General features: G+C 39.0%; 1 protein-coding gene across 2 annotated transcripts in view; it reads right to left on the reverse strand.

Annotated features, from left to right (window-relative positions):
- The window catches only part of igsf21a (immunoglobin superfamily, member 21a), a 470,124-nt gene extending 469,525 nt beyond the window's left edge, over positions 1-599 (reverse strand). For both annotated transcript variants that reach the window (XM_036559644.1, XM_036559643.1), the window contains exon 1: positions 204-599. In XM_036559644.1, coding sequence (XP_036415537.1) covers positions 204-270 — 67 coding nt within the window. In that variant the 5' untranslated portion in view covers positions 271-599. The remainder of the gene's footprint in view (positions 1-203) is intronic.
- Positions 600-15,783: the final 15,184 nt, after the last annotated feature.

A 15,783-nucleotide genomic window follows, 5' to 3' on the forward strand; every position in this document is an offset into this window, starting at 1 on the left:
CTCCCTCGCAAGAACACCGTAAATATAACATTCCCAGCCAAAACTAAGCAGCGACTGGCCATAAAAGGGAGCAAAGTTCACGAGAAGACGAGTAAAACGCAATGCAAACAGCACCAGATCAGCCTGGCTTGCACTGGAACGGAGCCTTAAACGCTGCTCAGTTTTTTTTTCCCCACTTAAGGCGTCGTTGGAGCGTCACTTACCGAAGGCTAAATCCAGCAGATCCGCGCACAGGAGAAAGCACAAAGACAAGGCGGTCATCTTCCCCATGTTTTGCAGTAAATCCCAAACTCCATTTGGCGTTTACATGCTCCCGCTCTCCTCTTCCCTGCGTAATCCCCACCGTGCCAAACGGGAGCGATGTGGAGGCGCCCACAGACTGACCATCGTTCACTTCAGCTTCAGCGGCAGCAGCAGGAGCGATGGGGAAGGAGAGGAAGGAGGAGTGGAGGAATAAAGCGAGGGGTCTTCTGATGGAGACGAGGAGCCAGCAGCGCCACAGCGGCAGGATTAAAACGCTGGAATCACATCAGGATGGAAATCTATGGGCTTCGGTCTGAGCTGCGCGCGCTCTGTCGCTCTCCCTCTCGCGCGCTCGCTCGCTCGCTCTCTCTCGCTCTCTCTCGCTCGCTCTCCCCGCTCGCGCTCTCTCTCCTCCTCTCTCCTCCCCTCTCTGTTTTTTTTTCTTTCTCTTTCTGCGTTCAGCACGTTCTCTTTCCTCCTGTTTCACAGTTACTCTCTCTCTTTTTTTCTCTCTGGATCTGTGTCCTTCTCTCTCTCTCTCTCTTTATGGGTCTCTATCTCTCTTTCGCCTCTGTTACTCTCTCTCTCTGTCTCTCCCCTCTCTGTTTCTAGGTCTCTCTATCTCTCGCTCTCTCTCTCTTCTATGTTTATCGGTCTCTCTGTCTCTCTCTCTCTCTCCCTTATCTATTTCTATGTCTCTCTGTCTTTCTCTCTTCTGTGTTTCACAGTCTCTGTTTCTCTTTCTGCTCTCTATTTCTGGGTCTCTATCTTTTCCTCTCTCTGTTTCTAGGTCTCTCTATCTTCTTCTACTCAATCCCCTTTTCTTTCTCTCTCTGTGTCTTTCTCTACTGCCTCTCTCTCTCTACTGTCTCTCTCTGTCTTTCTCTATTCTCTCTCTCTCTGATTCTAGGTCTCTATCTTTTTCTACTCAATCGCTCTCTCTTTCTCTCTGTGTCTTTCTCTACTGTGTCTCTATTCTCTCTCTCTCTCTCTCTCTCTCTCTCTCTCTGTTTCCTGGTCTCTATCTTTCTCTACTCCATCCCTCTCTCTTTCTCTTTCTTTACTGTCTCTCTCTTTCTCTCTCTGTTTCCGGGTCTTTCTATTTTTCTCTACTCAATCTCTCTGTCTTTCTCTATTCTCTGTCTATTCTCTCTCTCTCTGTTTCTGTGTCTCTCCATCTTTCTTTACTCAATCCCTCTCTCCCTCACCCTCTCCCTCTCTCTCCCTCTCCCTCTCTCTCTCTCTCTCTCTCTCTCTCTCTCTCTCTCTCTCGCCCTCCAGACATAGACACACACACACGCTCGCCCAGTCACTCCTGATCACTCGCTCTTTATTTCACACAATTTTCCTTAATCCCAGCCTGGCTCCAAACCCTTCCCCTCTAATTCTGTCCACTAAGCCGATTTATTTCTGCAGGATTTTGATTCCCCCCACCGCACTGAAAAGGTTTTTAAAGATCATTATAACCATATACGCGCTGCTCCTTACTCTACATTAACCACAAAGAAAGAGAGGAAAACACAGAGTATTTAATCATGACAAGAACCGCAAGAACAGCAGTGTCATCTAAGTATATTCACCCTGTATATTGTTTTCCCAGCATGCTGTGTAGCACCAAGAGTGTGCATATGTGTGTGGGCAAGAGAGGGAGATAGTGAGTGAATAGGGAATGAATGAGTAGGCGAAATAAGGACAGTAAGAAAAGCAGTTTCGTATAAATCATATAGTGAAATGCTATGGGGATCAATATTGGGTCACTTACAGACGTTTAATTATGACTGTCATAATATGCAGGTAATTTTTCTGGGCCTGAAATTCTTATTTTAGTGTAAAACCCAAGCAACATCAACATATTAGCCATTATAAAGCATCCTAATAGTGTATACTGTGTAGTCGGAGACCACTGTGCGTTTATTATACACAAACATGTACCAAACACATACATTAAAGAAAATTTGCCAAAAGCACTAAATACATATTATATATTTTTAGTGTTTACAATGTTCACCCTCTGCCTTTCTTACTGCTTCCATTCTTCTTGCTTTCAGTTTCAAAGAGATCTGCAGGGATGTTTTCCCCACTTCCAAAGTTCAGTCTTAGAAGTTGGATTTATCACCAGCAGCTTTTTTGTTTGATTTACAAATTTTCATCTTTTTTGTCTTCTTGGCGGCTACATAGCAAGATCTTCTCACAGTGAAGGGGTCACAACTCAAATATTAAGAAGAGCCATTTTGTTCTTTCAACAACCACCTTGGGAGCCAGAAAATTTGATGTCCATTTTACCATCTTGGCTGTAAACAGGTCTCAGTAGCTTGTAGCCACTTTTCTCGCATCTCCGGCAGGAAATTTTCCTCAAAAGTAGAAAAGCTTTTTGTAAAATGTCTCTCAATTTTTGACTTTTTATGAGGCTGAAGTCGCTTCTCATTAACCAGCTTCATGTTCAAATTTTCCCGTTCCACCTTAAATGGTGCCTGAGGGGCCAGAATGAAACTGCTGCACTATTTAAGGGGGAACGGGAAAATTTGAACAAGAAACTTCAGCTTCACGACTTTGGTGCTTGACAGTTTCTCGTTGCAGATCAGGAAACCAGCTGGAGTGATTATAAATATGAATAAGTCCACTCATCTCCAAATTATCAATGTTCATCTTTAATCTCTTTCTTTGCCGTTTTGTTAGCTACTAGCTAGGTGAGACTGTTGTCTGCATTGCTATGGTGACCAGCAGTCTGTGCTGATCTTCAGGGTTAAAGGGTGAATCAGCAGTTCTACATTAACACCAGAGTTTAAGACCATTTATTGTTAAACTGTGTTGAATGATCAGCAGAGCTTTATTTTACTGTAAAGGAGGATTATTTTATTTTTACCTACAAATCTGATTCTGCTGTGGAGCCACAACAGGACAATGAAAGAGCCGTATGCGGTCCCGGAGCTGCGGGTTGCCGACCCCTGACACAGTGGAAGGATGAACAGAAACACCTGTGGATTTTTTCAGATCGGAATGAAGAGTGGGGTGGATTTTCTCCTTCCAAAGCTCTCAAAAAAGCCCTGCTGTTTATCTGATGGAGACAGTTTTGTTGGTCTATGAGGTCTTGCACAGTTGTTTGGAATCTTATTTGTATTAATACTTGTTTGAATTGCGGTCCAAGAGATTGCCATGTTTTTTCATTTATTTTTCTTTGAATTTCTCCTCATTGTGCATTTTTTTTTTATCTAATATCTTCAGAAATATCTCCTGAAAAATGTATAACTTGTGCTGAGTGGCAATTTGGACTGGAAATTAAACAAATGAAGGTTTTTGTCTATTGCACAGTATTAACTACTACTAACGTTGCTACTGTTATTACCAAAATTAAAAATAACAATAAGAATGACAAACAGGATCTACATTCACAAAACTCTAAAAAAGATAAAAATGGTCGAGAAAAAAAAAAAGGCTTACCAGTACTTGCAGTTTCCACTTTCATTCAAAATAACTATGCAATGCTATTTATTCTGCTTTCTCAGGGGTTGCCAAACTTTTTCTCTCCAAGGACCCATTTTATTGACTGCATTGTGCCTGAGGACCCCCACCAACCAACAAAGAATGAAAAAAAACCTTATCCACATTAAAAATCGCTTCACTGCTGTTCTACTGCAGGAAGTCGCCCTGCATTAGCGATGTTGGTGCACTTATGTAATTGTAGGGCATAGAAGGAACTAGTCACTCAGATACATCCTGTGCTATATCTGATATGCATCTTTCCAAGGTATTATTTGACAGTGGAACACCAGCAGGTTTTTGTGCTGCCTCCTCACCCAGTAGTTCTCAGACAATATCCTTTGTTGCCGGTAATATAACGTCCTCTCAGACTCTGTGAGTGGATGGCTTCTTTGCACTGGCAAAGTGATATTATGGTAGAAGAAAGCACTTCTGTGCTCTTTCTGAGATGCTAGCCTTTTGTCAAAATGCACTAGTGCTAGAGGTAAGGGCTGTTTGCTTTTTGGAAAAGGAAATCATTTGGGTATCTTTACTTGAAAAACAAACATCAATTCCAAAAGAAGCATTTCGGGAAAGGAGCATGTTTACCTCTATGTTACATCTCCTTTCCTTAGTACAGCACTTAGTAACCATTTGAAGATTGAACACACCAGTTTATCCTGCTTTGAAAGGGAAATTTTTGCCATTTTTTTCCATATAACTCTTCGGCTATGCAGCCATGCCGTGCCTCAGTTGTTGTATCATGCATTTCATAATGCACTACAAATTTTCAGTGGAAGGCTAGTCTGGACTACAGGCAGGCCAGTGTAGCACCTTCACTCGCTGATTACGCAGCGACATGTAGAATGTGGTTTGCAGTTGTCGTGTTGAAATAAGCATGGACCTCCCTGAAAAAGATGCCATCAAGGAGGCTGCATGTTGCTCCAAAATGTCCTCCTTGTTTCTACGCTCATTGTCCATTTTATCAGCTCCACTTACTATATAGGTGCACTTTGTAGTTCTACAGTTACAGACTGTAGTCCATCTGTTTCTCTGCATACTTTGTTAGTGGTCAGGACCCCCATGGACCCTCACAGAGCAGGTACTATTTGGGTGGTGGATCATTCTCAGCACTGCAGTAACACTGATGTGGTGGTGGTGTGTTAGTGTGTGTTGTGCTGGTACGAGTGGATCAGACACAGCAGTGCTGCTGGAGTTTTTAAACACTGTGTCCACTCACTGTCCACTCTATTAGACACTCCTACCTTGTCAGTCCACCTTGTGGAGGTAAAGTCAGCTGCTGCTGCACAGTTTGTGTTGGTCATCCTCTAGTCCTTCATCAGTGGTCACAGGACGCTGCCCACAGGACGCTGTTGGCTGGATATTTTTGGTTGGTGGACTATTCCCCATCCAGCAGTGACACTGAGGTGTTTAAAAACTCCAGCAGCACTGCTGTGTCTGATCCACTCAGACCAGCGCAGCACACACTAACACACCACCACCACGTCAGTGTTACTGCAGTGCTGAGAATGATCATAATCATTCATGGTCATAATGTTATGCCTGTTCGGTGTATGTGCAGCTTACCCATGCCATTGGCACCAACAGACCTCCATAGCATGACAAGCACTGGCTTTTGAACTTTACACTGGTATGGCCCTTGTCTTGTTCGGCCCAGATATTATATGTTATATATATATATATATATATATATATATGTACATATAATATCTGGGCATATATATTATATGAACAATCCAAAAGGTTGACTCATTAGACCACAATACATGTTACTACTGTGCATAGGTCCACTAGAGGTGAGCTCGAGCCCAGAGAAGTCGGCAGAGTTTCTGGACATTCTTGACATATGGCTTCAGCTGTGCACAGTCTTGTGTTTGTGAATACAGTGATGAATGTTTTTTTTTTTTTGAGTTTGTTGAGTTTTCCCAAGACCATCTGGTGACATCCATCACAGAAGCATGCCAGTTGAGGTTTCAGCCTGACCCTTTATCACACAGAGATGTCTTTAGATTCCCTGGATCTTTTGATGACGTTATGCACCACTGAAGGTAAAATACTTGAAATTTTTGCAATTTCTTCTCAGAATTCCACTGTCGCTGCATTTATGTCTTTTCAATGATGACTTAAATCTTCAGTTTTCTTTGATTCGGTGAAGAACGCTATGGCAGGTTTTACAGCTACCCCAAAACTCGTAGAACTCGTAGAAAAGTCGTACAACTTTGGATTGCCCCAGTTTTCAGTTATGAAATTATCGATATCTACTTTTCAAAATAGAATTTGAATGGAATGTCTTACAGCTAAACTTAACAAAGCACAGTAGTCAACAATTAGTCATTTATATGACCCTATTCAAGAAGTTTAGTTTGTTGTCTGGTTGTTTGTATTGGATTGTTTTTGTCTTATCTTTGATCTGTGTATATTCCTAACAATGTATGTCACTGTCCTGCCTTCCCTACCCCCTACCTTCCCACACCCCTGTGGTAAAATGCAATAAAAAGTTAAATGCAAAAAGGAAATCCTTTCAATCACTCATTGAAAAACATTGCTGTTAAACTGTTTGACTATTCACTTTGCATTTTTTGCCGAGTGCCAAGCCTGGATGTGTCCTAAAGGACTAGGCCTTTCCAGGATGCTCCTTTTATACCCAAGCATAATTAACTTTTTAGGATGTTTTCTGAACATTTCACATGTTTCTAGTCTTAAATTATCTTTTTCAAACATGTTACAGATATTAATTTCAGAATGAGCATTTATTTACAAAAATAAAGAAGCCCAAAATGTAAAACAATCTGGTCTTTGAATTGTTTTCATTTAAATACAGGTCAACATGAATTTACATAGCACTGCTTTTTGTTTGTATTTGCACATGATGTCCCAATGTCTTTGGAAATAAGGTTTGTAACTTCTATTTCTTCTTGAAACATCTCGTAAGTCTTTGTCAAAGAATAGATTTTTGTTGATCAACCCCACATCCTGTTGTTCTACCTGTTTTCTTTTTTTCTATATTAATTAATGAGCTGATTCTTTCTGAAACTTGTTTATGATTAGCTGATTACTAACAAAGTAAAGTTGTCTATATATCTAGTTAACAATTTTTAGAATGTAATCATTACACAATCGCCATGCATTGAGTGGAATCCATTTAGCATTTAACTCCCCAGTATGCAGGGCTGTTTCTTAATATAAACATTATAAGCAGCTTCTTCCAAAATTCAACCCAGTTGATATTATTGAGAAATCACCACATCTCAGAACCAAGAACATCAGATATTCTCACAGCTGTAGATCCAGGTGCAAGCCTATTTTTCTGTCTGCCAGAAACTGCATTAGTAATTCCAATTTTCCTTCTCTTTGAAACTCCTTCCTTCCTTCTAAGTGATCTGTCAGTTGGTAGAACAGAATTTTGAAGAGATGCCATGAGACTTTTTTACTTTTCTATTTTTTATTATGCAATGATAAAAAAAATTAGCAATTTTTGTAATGCTGCACTAGATTTAACTTGGAAGTGGGAAGTTGGAGGTTGAAATAAAGTCATTTTGAGTCTCCATAAAATGAGTATCATTAGTAACAAGTAGTCAGTGATATGAGTGGTAAGTTAGACATTAATGACGGATTTACCTTCTCAAGACTGTTAACATTATGGTCAATGTTGCATTCAAAAACACTTGATTAAAAAACAGCACAATTTGGGTCACAGCCATAAATCTGGATTACTATATAACAGAGCACATGCTAGATTAATCTGACCAAGCATCACTGGGTTTTATGAATAACCCAATAGGCTGAATCATTAGGGTTACCTTAACATTTTCTACTATATATGTAGACGTGTATATGTACCTATACACTTAGTGGTCTCTTTATTAGGTACACCCATTATGTATCTACACACTACTAAATTTTATCAGATTTACAGTAGTTTTGCAATTCAGCACTTACAGACTGTAGTCCATCTGTTTTTCTGCATACTTTGTCATCTTGTTCTTCGGTGGTCAGGACCCCCACAGAACCCCCACAGAGCAGGTACTATTTGGGTGGTGGATCATTCTCAGCAAAGCAGCAACACTGACGTGGTGGTGGTGTGTTAGTATGTGTTGCACTGGTCTGAGTGGATCAGACACAGCAGTGTCCACTCACTATCCACTAGTTAGAAACAATATCTCACCTGCTGCTGCACAGTTTGCGTTGGTCATCCTCTAGCCCTTCATCAGTGGTCACAGGACGCTGCCCACAGGACGCTGTTGGCTGGATATTTTTGGTTGGTGGACTATTCTCAGTCCAGCAGCGACACTGAGGTGTTTAAAAGCTCCAGCAGTGCAGTGCTGAGAATGATCCACCACCAAAATAGTACCTGCTCTGTGGGTGTCCTCACCATTGGAGAATAGAACATTATATATATATATATATATATATATATATATATATATATATATATATATATATATTATAAATACATTTTGAACTTGGCCCCTTTTTTTCCAGTTGCGTGTATATGTATATTCTTTTTCCCTTCCTTAATAAAAATCAATATAAAATCACCAAAGTATTGCTCAGTAATGACAGTATGTTCAATAAAGTGTCCAAATCTTTATTACTATTTAAGTTTCTACTTGCCACAGATACCCCTGCATGTTCGTTTCAACCTGTAAACAGAAAAGATGTCTAAAGATATAAAATAAACTTCCAGACACACAGAAAAACACGACAAACCCAGTACACTCAAAAACAACATCTTATCCAACGTAGTACACCAATCACAGAAGAGTAGTGGAATAAAGTCTAGTTAAGCTTGTTCAGTTAACATCAGCTGGGTTAGCAACGTAAATCAGTTGCTAGAATAACATTAAACAATAACAATAGAATTATTACATAGATAATGTTAATGTTTACATACAAATAATATTCAACCATAAATCTTGACAAATGTCATATAAAAGGCTACAGCTACTAGTGAGCCTCCAGTACGAGAGTGAAAATATTATAGCTGGCTAACGTAATCCTACGAGTGTTAATGTTAATTGATGTTAATGTAATCCTACGAGTCTCACATCACAACTAGAAAAATGCCTTAAAAGGCCAGGGCCCACCGGTAGGCCCAAAGTTTTATTACACACTTCTAAAACCTAAGAACAGCTCAGCTAGTTTGCACTGAAGTCCCTGTAGTTACTTAATAATAAGACTTAGTATGTAATAACTTTGACTGGGTTGTTATGGTGACATAGTCACCAATCCAGCAGCTGGGCTCCCCAAAAACTACCTACAAACTAGCCAGCACTGTGGAAATAACCTAACAATTGATGCAACAGGCTCAGCCCAGCATTGCGATAATAAAAAAACAATCAGGCAGTTTTTATAATGTGTACATTTAACCAACTGCTATGTCCATACGTTGATTGAACTAAAGATTGATTGAGAATGTGCTGCATATGGTTCTGTATAAAAAGTTTTTGGAAATATTTCTATATAGCACCAAAAGGTTCTTCTATTGTTATGATGTCAAGCTTGTAACAATTGAAGAATCCTATCTGGTGCCATATAGAAACATTTTCAAAAACTTTATATACAGAATTATATACATACTCCATCAATCTGAGGAACCATGCAAAAAAATTAAGCATGCAATCCGTTCTACATAGAACACATGGTTCTAAATAGAGCCCTTACCTTTACTAAAGATCCCTTGAAGAACCATCCTTTTTAAGTGTGTTTTTGAATTCAGCATTAGACCCACATTGGCTTTATCAAAGTATGTAGCTCCAGTCTTACACTTTAGAAAGAAAAATAACCGATAGCTTGCAGTTTATCTGTTTAGCAGATAACTGTAATCCCTTCAGGTCACAAAGAACAAACACCCCTGATATTGACCACTGAGTCTACATTTTCTTTGTGTGAATCTCCAGCTGTGGCTTTCAGTCCTCTTTAGACGAAAGCTGGAGAGAGTTTTGTGTCAGCAGGAGCTACGGTGACAAATGCTGGTGAGTGATTCCCATTTGAGAATAGCGTATAATTTTTTAATGGTCTTTTAATGGAGCATAAACATTCAAAATCATACCCCTTCCTTACGTATTAATTCTTTAATGCGACGTGCCAGAGCTTCTTAAATAAGCCTGAGTAACTATAGCGCCTAAAGTGCTCTGCGTGGTCTTCATTTTCTCCACATAACACTTGTATCCTGTTCAAATTGCATTAAGGTACAGTGAAAGTTATTTAAATTCCAGCTGTGCTTCTGAAGCTGCCCATTAAAGATAGGGAAAAAAAAAACAACAAGCAAGGTAGGGAATATTACGATTATGCAACTCTCTGGGGTCATGAGTCTAGTTTCTTGGAAATTCAATCATACACACCAATTAGAAATGATATAACTGACCTCTCCAACAGAGCTTTGCTTTAAGAACTAATTAAAAGATGCGCGAAGTGTACAGGGTATGAATAGCAATCATCTACTTCAGGCCATCCCAAGGTCTACCTGAATGCTGAGAATTCTGCAGTGTGGTGAACCAGCCATGATTAGTCATGTTTGAGAATGAAACGGCTGTGGATTTATTCAGTGTTTTTTTGACCAAAGTCTTAGGTGAAGTTAGTTGCATAGACAACTTGTGGACAAACGTATTTCCATAAAGCAGTGGCGCAGTGGGGCATATATGCACGAATATAGATTTATTTACAGGGGATTTTCCATATACTGACTCCTAATGGTGACGTTTTGCATACACCCACTGATATTATCCCAAAAAGCATCATCTGTGAGTTTCCAAACATGCAGCACAATTTGAGCAGTTTCGTAGGATCATTCATGAGCAATTTTGATTGGCTCCTTTTCATCTGTTTCCATGGATACCACCACTAGAGTCTTCAACTAGTCAGTTGCAGATATGCTGATACAAAGAAACATTAACGTCAGCAAAGATGTAATTTTCTGTCAGCGTGATGTGCTCTGGAAAAATGCTTACTACACTGTAGTTACTGCTTAATAAAGAAGCAATAGTACAACCACATTTCCAAATAGGTTGGGACGCTATGAAAAAAAACAAAATGTGCAAATCATTTAAACCCTATATTTCATTGATATTTCAAATATGAACAAAAAACAAATTAAATGTCCGAACTGAAAAATGTGAAAAAATCTGCCGATTTTTAATTTAATGCCCATAAAAAGTTCCAAAAAAGTTGGAAAATTTGAAAAGTTGTCTTTGAAGCATTTTCAATGAAATATAGCGTTTAAATGATTTGCACATCGTTGAATTTTGTTTTTATTTACATTTTGCACAGTTTTTTTTTTTGAAAATGTGGTTGTAGATTCCCTCTAGTAAGAGTAGGTTTGGAAACCTTAATAGGAACCTAACATTGTGCAAAAGATTTTGGTACATAATACACAAATAAACATGCTCCAGAAAAGGCTTAACTCACCCACATTGCTTAATAATGCAGCAATAAGCAGTTTGGATGGTTTAATAAGAGCGTTATGAACACATTAATGTCCCCTCAATACTGAAGTGTTACCAAAAAAAAAAAAACGCATTGCTACTAAACGAAGAGCGGTTTGGGAGCCGAAGGAGCCAGCTGGTGAACTGAGCCAATTGATCTGCCTCACTGAAAAGAGCCAGAATTCACATCACTTGTGAATTATAGCATTCGCACATGGCCCCGTAACAATATTCATAAGACATCAATAGGGTTTTTCAAGCGAGGAGACGATTTAAAGGCCTTTTTTTGATTCAGAGCTTTGTGAGAAGTCTCACAGAAGTCAAATCAATATGAAACTATGTACAGCAGAAGGATCACACGCACACACAGTCTGCCCTGTTACATATTTAATATGTGCTGTGACTAGACAGCACTGTCAGTCATGGGCACTGGGCCATGTTAAGCTGTTGTCTCTGAACACACACGTTGCCCGCTCATGATGAGGCCCTTAGCGAACCTCTTGGATGATTTATGACCAGGCAGAGGCGTGACGTAAAACAGGCAACGGCGGAAAAGAAAGGAGAGGGAAATAAAGAACTTGAGCCTTCCATAAACGGCCGTGGAGAGGCTCAGTTCCTGGGGCATGTAATTGCGCCATCGGAGACAAACCGGCTGTCCCGCTCTTCCAATCGAAGTGGCTCTTCCCGCTCTCTGGGCCGAAGACCCTGCAGAACTAATGCACAATCACACATCTCTAGAGGGCAGTGTCAACAACGATTTATCGAGGCAACAGAGCCCGACATGTTCCTGTCCATATGGCACCTGCCCCACCAACAAAGAGCGGTCCACTGCCTCTCCAGAGGAAAAACCCATTTAATACAGTTGTCATGGGTGGTCTGGCATCTGTCTCTTTAGTCCAAGTAGACGTTAAGTAGCGAAGAAACACCAAAGGGAAGTCTTTCGGTCCAGTAAACTCTAAACGATATTTACACCCCCTTTTGTCTGGACTGATAGAGGGAACGTCTGGAGAGAAAGATGGATTGGTGGGCCGTACAGTGAATTTCATTTTCTTTTGACTGCCGTCCTCTTTATGACTGTCAGTTTAAATCTGCAAAGAAAATGTTCAGTGTTGACAACAATGCTAAACTTTTTTATTGGGGCCAAAAAACAACAGCAGTCAGCATTTTGCCAAGACATCACATTTATTGAAACATATTGTACATCAATTTTGAATATGAGAAAATATAATTATACAAACGATTTCCTCCATTTAGAACTTTGCTGCTAAAAAGTCACACATATTGACATTTATTGCACATATATTTAAGCATATGACTGAAGATTCTGTATGTAGGTAAATTTTTTGTTTCAATTTTTAAGGCTAAGACATCATGTATTTAACTTTTTTGCATAAGAGAAGATATATGTGCATATGTGTTTCTTTGTTTTGAATTTTGGTGTTGGTACTTTGATTATAGAAAGAAAAATATGTGTATATATATATATATATATATATATATATATATATATATACATATATATATATACATACATACATACATACATACATACATATATATATATACATATATATACATATATATATACATATATATATATATATATATATATATATATATATATATATATATATATATATCTCACATATATTGACACAGCTTGGATATAACAAAACATACAGAATATTTACATATATTTTTCTTTGTATGTTCACTGTTAAGACATCTGATACATTTACGTATATTGCATATATATTTTAGGATATGACTAAATATAAACTATATTTAGGTATTTTTGTTTTTCCAAAAATGTATTGCTAAGACATCATATATTTAAAATTTCTAGACAAGAGAAGATACATATATACATATATACACACATATATATATATATATATATGTGCATATATGTTTCTTTGTTTTGAATTTTGGTGCTGAGATAGACCTACACATATGTATTTCGATATGAGAAACAAAAAAAAAATATATATATATATTTTACTTTAGTGTGACAATGTGACCTAATATAGAGTGTGTAATGTACTTTTAATTTTTCTTCATTTGGAATTTCTCTGCTAAGAACCTGACAGAACACCTTTGGGATGAATTAGAGCAGAGACGAGTGTCTGACCTCCCAAATGCGCTTCTGGAAGAATGGTCAAAAATTCCCATAAACACTCCTAACCCTTGTGGAAAGCCTTCCCAGAAGAGTTGCAAAGGGTGGGCCAACATCATGTTAAACCCTATGGATTAAGAATGGGACATCACTCAAGTTCATATGTGTGTGAAGGCAGACGAGAGAATACTTTTGGCAATATAGCGTATTTTTCTGCATGTGTATATATATATATATAAATTGTATTGCAGTTTATGCAGCAAGAGAAAACAAATCACCACTGGGCGGATGTGGCACCCCTAACTATTCTGAATCATTAGAAATGGATGTGTTCCAGTGTTCCATTCTTCTCCACTGCTCCACTGGTGTGTGTACTGTTGTACGTACACTTCATAAAGAGAAACAGCCACATATCAACATTTAAATATGAATGAAAATGGATAAATTCCATGATTTACTGTAGGTGCAGGTGGTGGAGAGACTTGCAAGATATCATGAATTAATCCACAGAAGTAACATCCAGAGGTTCTCCCTGCTCTTTTATCTGCAGGCTAAACAAGGTGATGAAACTTTTGTAAGGCAAAACATCTGAAGCCGTGAATTTTGCCCCTGCAAACTTATGCAAACAGAGCCTTATTTTGCACACATTCTTCCAAGCTTTGCTGCTAAAAGCTAAGATCTAGCCTGGTAGAAAAGCAGGATCATCCGCGGGTCGCGGGACACTGCTTGTGTATTCCTCCCCGGTTCACGCAAGGTGTGTGTTCGACTCGCCGTGGCTGCCAGCGAGGGCTTTCAAAACATCCATCAAGTGGAGCGCCTAGCATGGGTCTTACAAACAAACACATAATCTAATGTGCAAATGAGGCCTCGGCAACAACCCCCGGCCTTCCTGCGGCTTCCAACAAAGTGCAGTCTTCCAGTGATGAAAAGGATAAATCGGAGACCGCCATGGGAAAACGTCCGGAAGAATCAGCGATTGTCTCTCAAGTGCATGCACCGGACAGGGATGGCCAACACATCGGTGCCCGGAAAATAGTTAAAAGGGTTCTTTTGGGAACAAACGTTTGGGAAAAAACAGGGTTTAAACAGGGAATAAAAGGATTTAGGCTAAGGCAGATGTGACCCCTCATACTGTATGCGGGGGGTGGGTGCAGATACTCAAGCACATGCCCCTTTGCCCCTTTGCCCCTTTGCCCCCTTTGTGGTGCCTTTGATTCCCATGAGGCCCTTTGATTTTTTTTTTCTTTGTGTTTTATCAAATAATGTGAGCAAGAACTGGGCTAAAATGATTCCTGCACACTTAAAAAAGATGGTTCTTCAAGGGTTCTTTAGCAAGCAAAATGGTTCTGTGTAGAACCATGAACACTCAAAGAACCCCTTGCATGGTTAAATGGTTCTTAGCATCATTAAGAGGTTCTACAGACTGATTGAGAATGAGCTGTAAATATGTACATGAATGTATGCATAAATATGTATGTAGAAGCTTTTTGAAAATGGTTCTAAATCTAGGTTCTATATATAAACATGAACAATTAAAGAACCCCTTGCATTATTAAATGGTCCTTTGCATCATTAAGTGGTTCTTCGCATCATTAAGCGGTTCTTCAGACTGATTAAGAATGTACTGTACATGATTCTATATATAGAACCTTTATGAAAATGGTTCTATATAGAACCATGAACACTCAAAGAACCCCTTGCATGATTAAATGGTTCTTTGCATCATTAAGAGGTTCTTCAGACTGGTTGAGAATATGCTGTAAATGGTTCTATGTTGAAGCTTTTTGAAAATGGTTCTAAATAGCACTCAAAAGGGTTCTTTCTTTGTTGTGATGTCAAGCTTCTAACAATAGGAGAACACTTTTGGGTGCTTTATAAAACCCTTTTCAAAAAGGTTCTATATAGAACCATGAACACTTAAAGAACCCTCTCCTTGATTAAATGGTTGTTTGCATCATGGAAGTGTTCTTCAGACTGATTGAGAATGTGCTGTAAATGGTTCTATGTAAGCTTTTTGAAAATGGTTCTAAATAGCACTCAAAGGGGTTCTTTCTTTGTTACGATGTCAAGCTTCTAACACTTTTGGGTTCTATATAAAACCCTTTCAAAAAGGTTCTATATGAAACCATCATACATTCACGCACATTTTCCAATACTCTGAAGAACCCTTTCATGACGCAAAGAACCGTTTAATCATGCAAAGCGTTCTTCTGAGTGTTCACGGTTCTATTTAGAACCATTTTCTTCAACAAAGAACCCTTGTAGAACCATCTTTTTTATTGTTTATGTTGAATCACCACTTTATTTGACAGACTAATCTGAAGCCCTGACTTATTTTCCTAGACCTCCAGTCACTGCTTAGCAACCATTGCTATCCACTGTTACCTCCATAGATATCCATACCCAGATGCCGCGTTGTCTGTTGTTCTCTATCTGAGGTGATGCGTCTGAGCGTCCGCCATGTTGGAGAGGTCAAGATCCACTTGTGAACAGATTCACTTGTATTGAGAGACGAAGAGTCTC

Source organism: Colossoma macropomum, unplaced genomic scaffold (assembly GCF_904425465.1).
Source record: "Colossoma macropomum unplaced genomic scaffold, Colossoma_macropomum, whole genome shotgun sequence".
In the NCBI taxonomy this organism is placed as follows: Eukaryota; Metazoa; Chordata; class Actinopteri; order Characiformes; family Serrasalmidae; genus Colossoma; species Colossoma macropomum.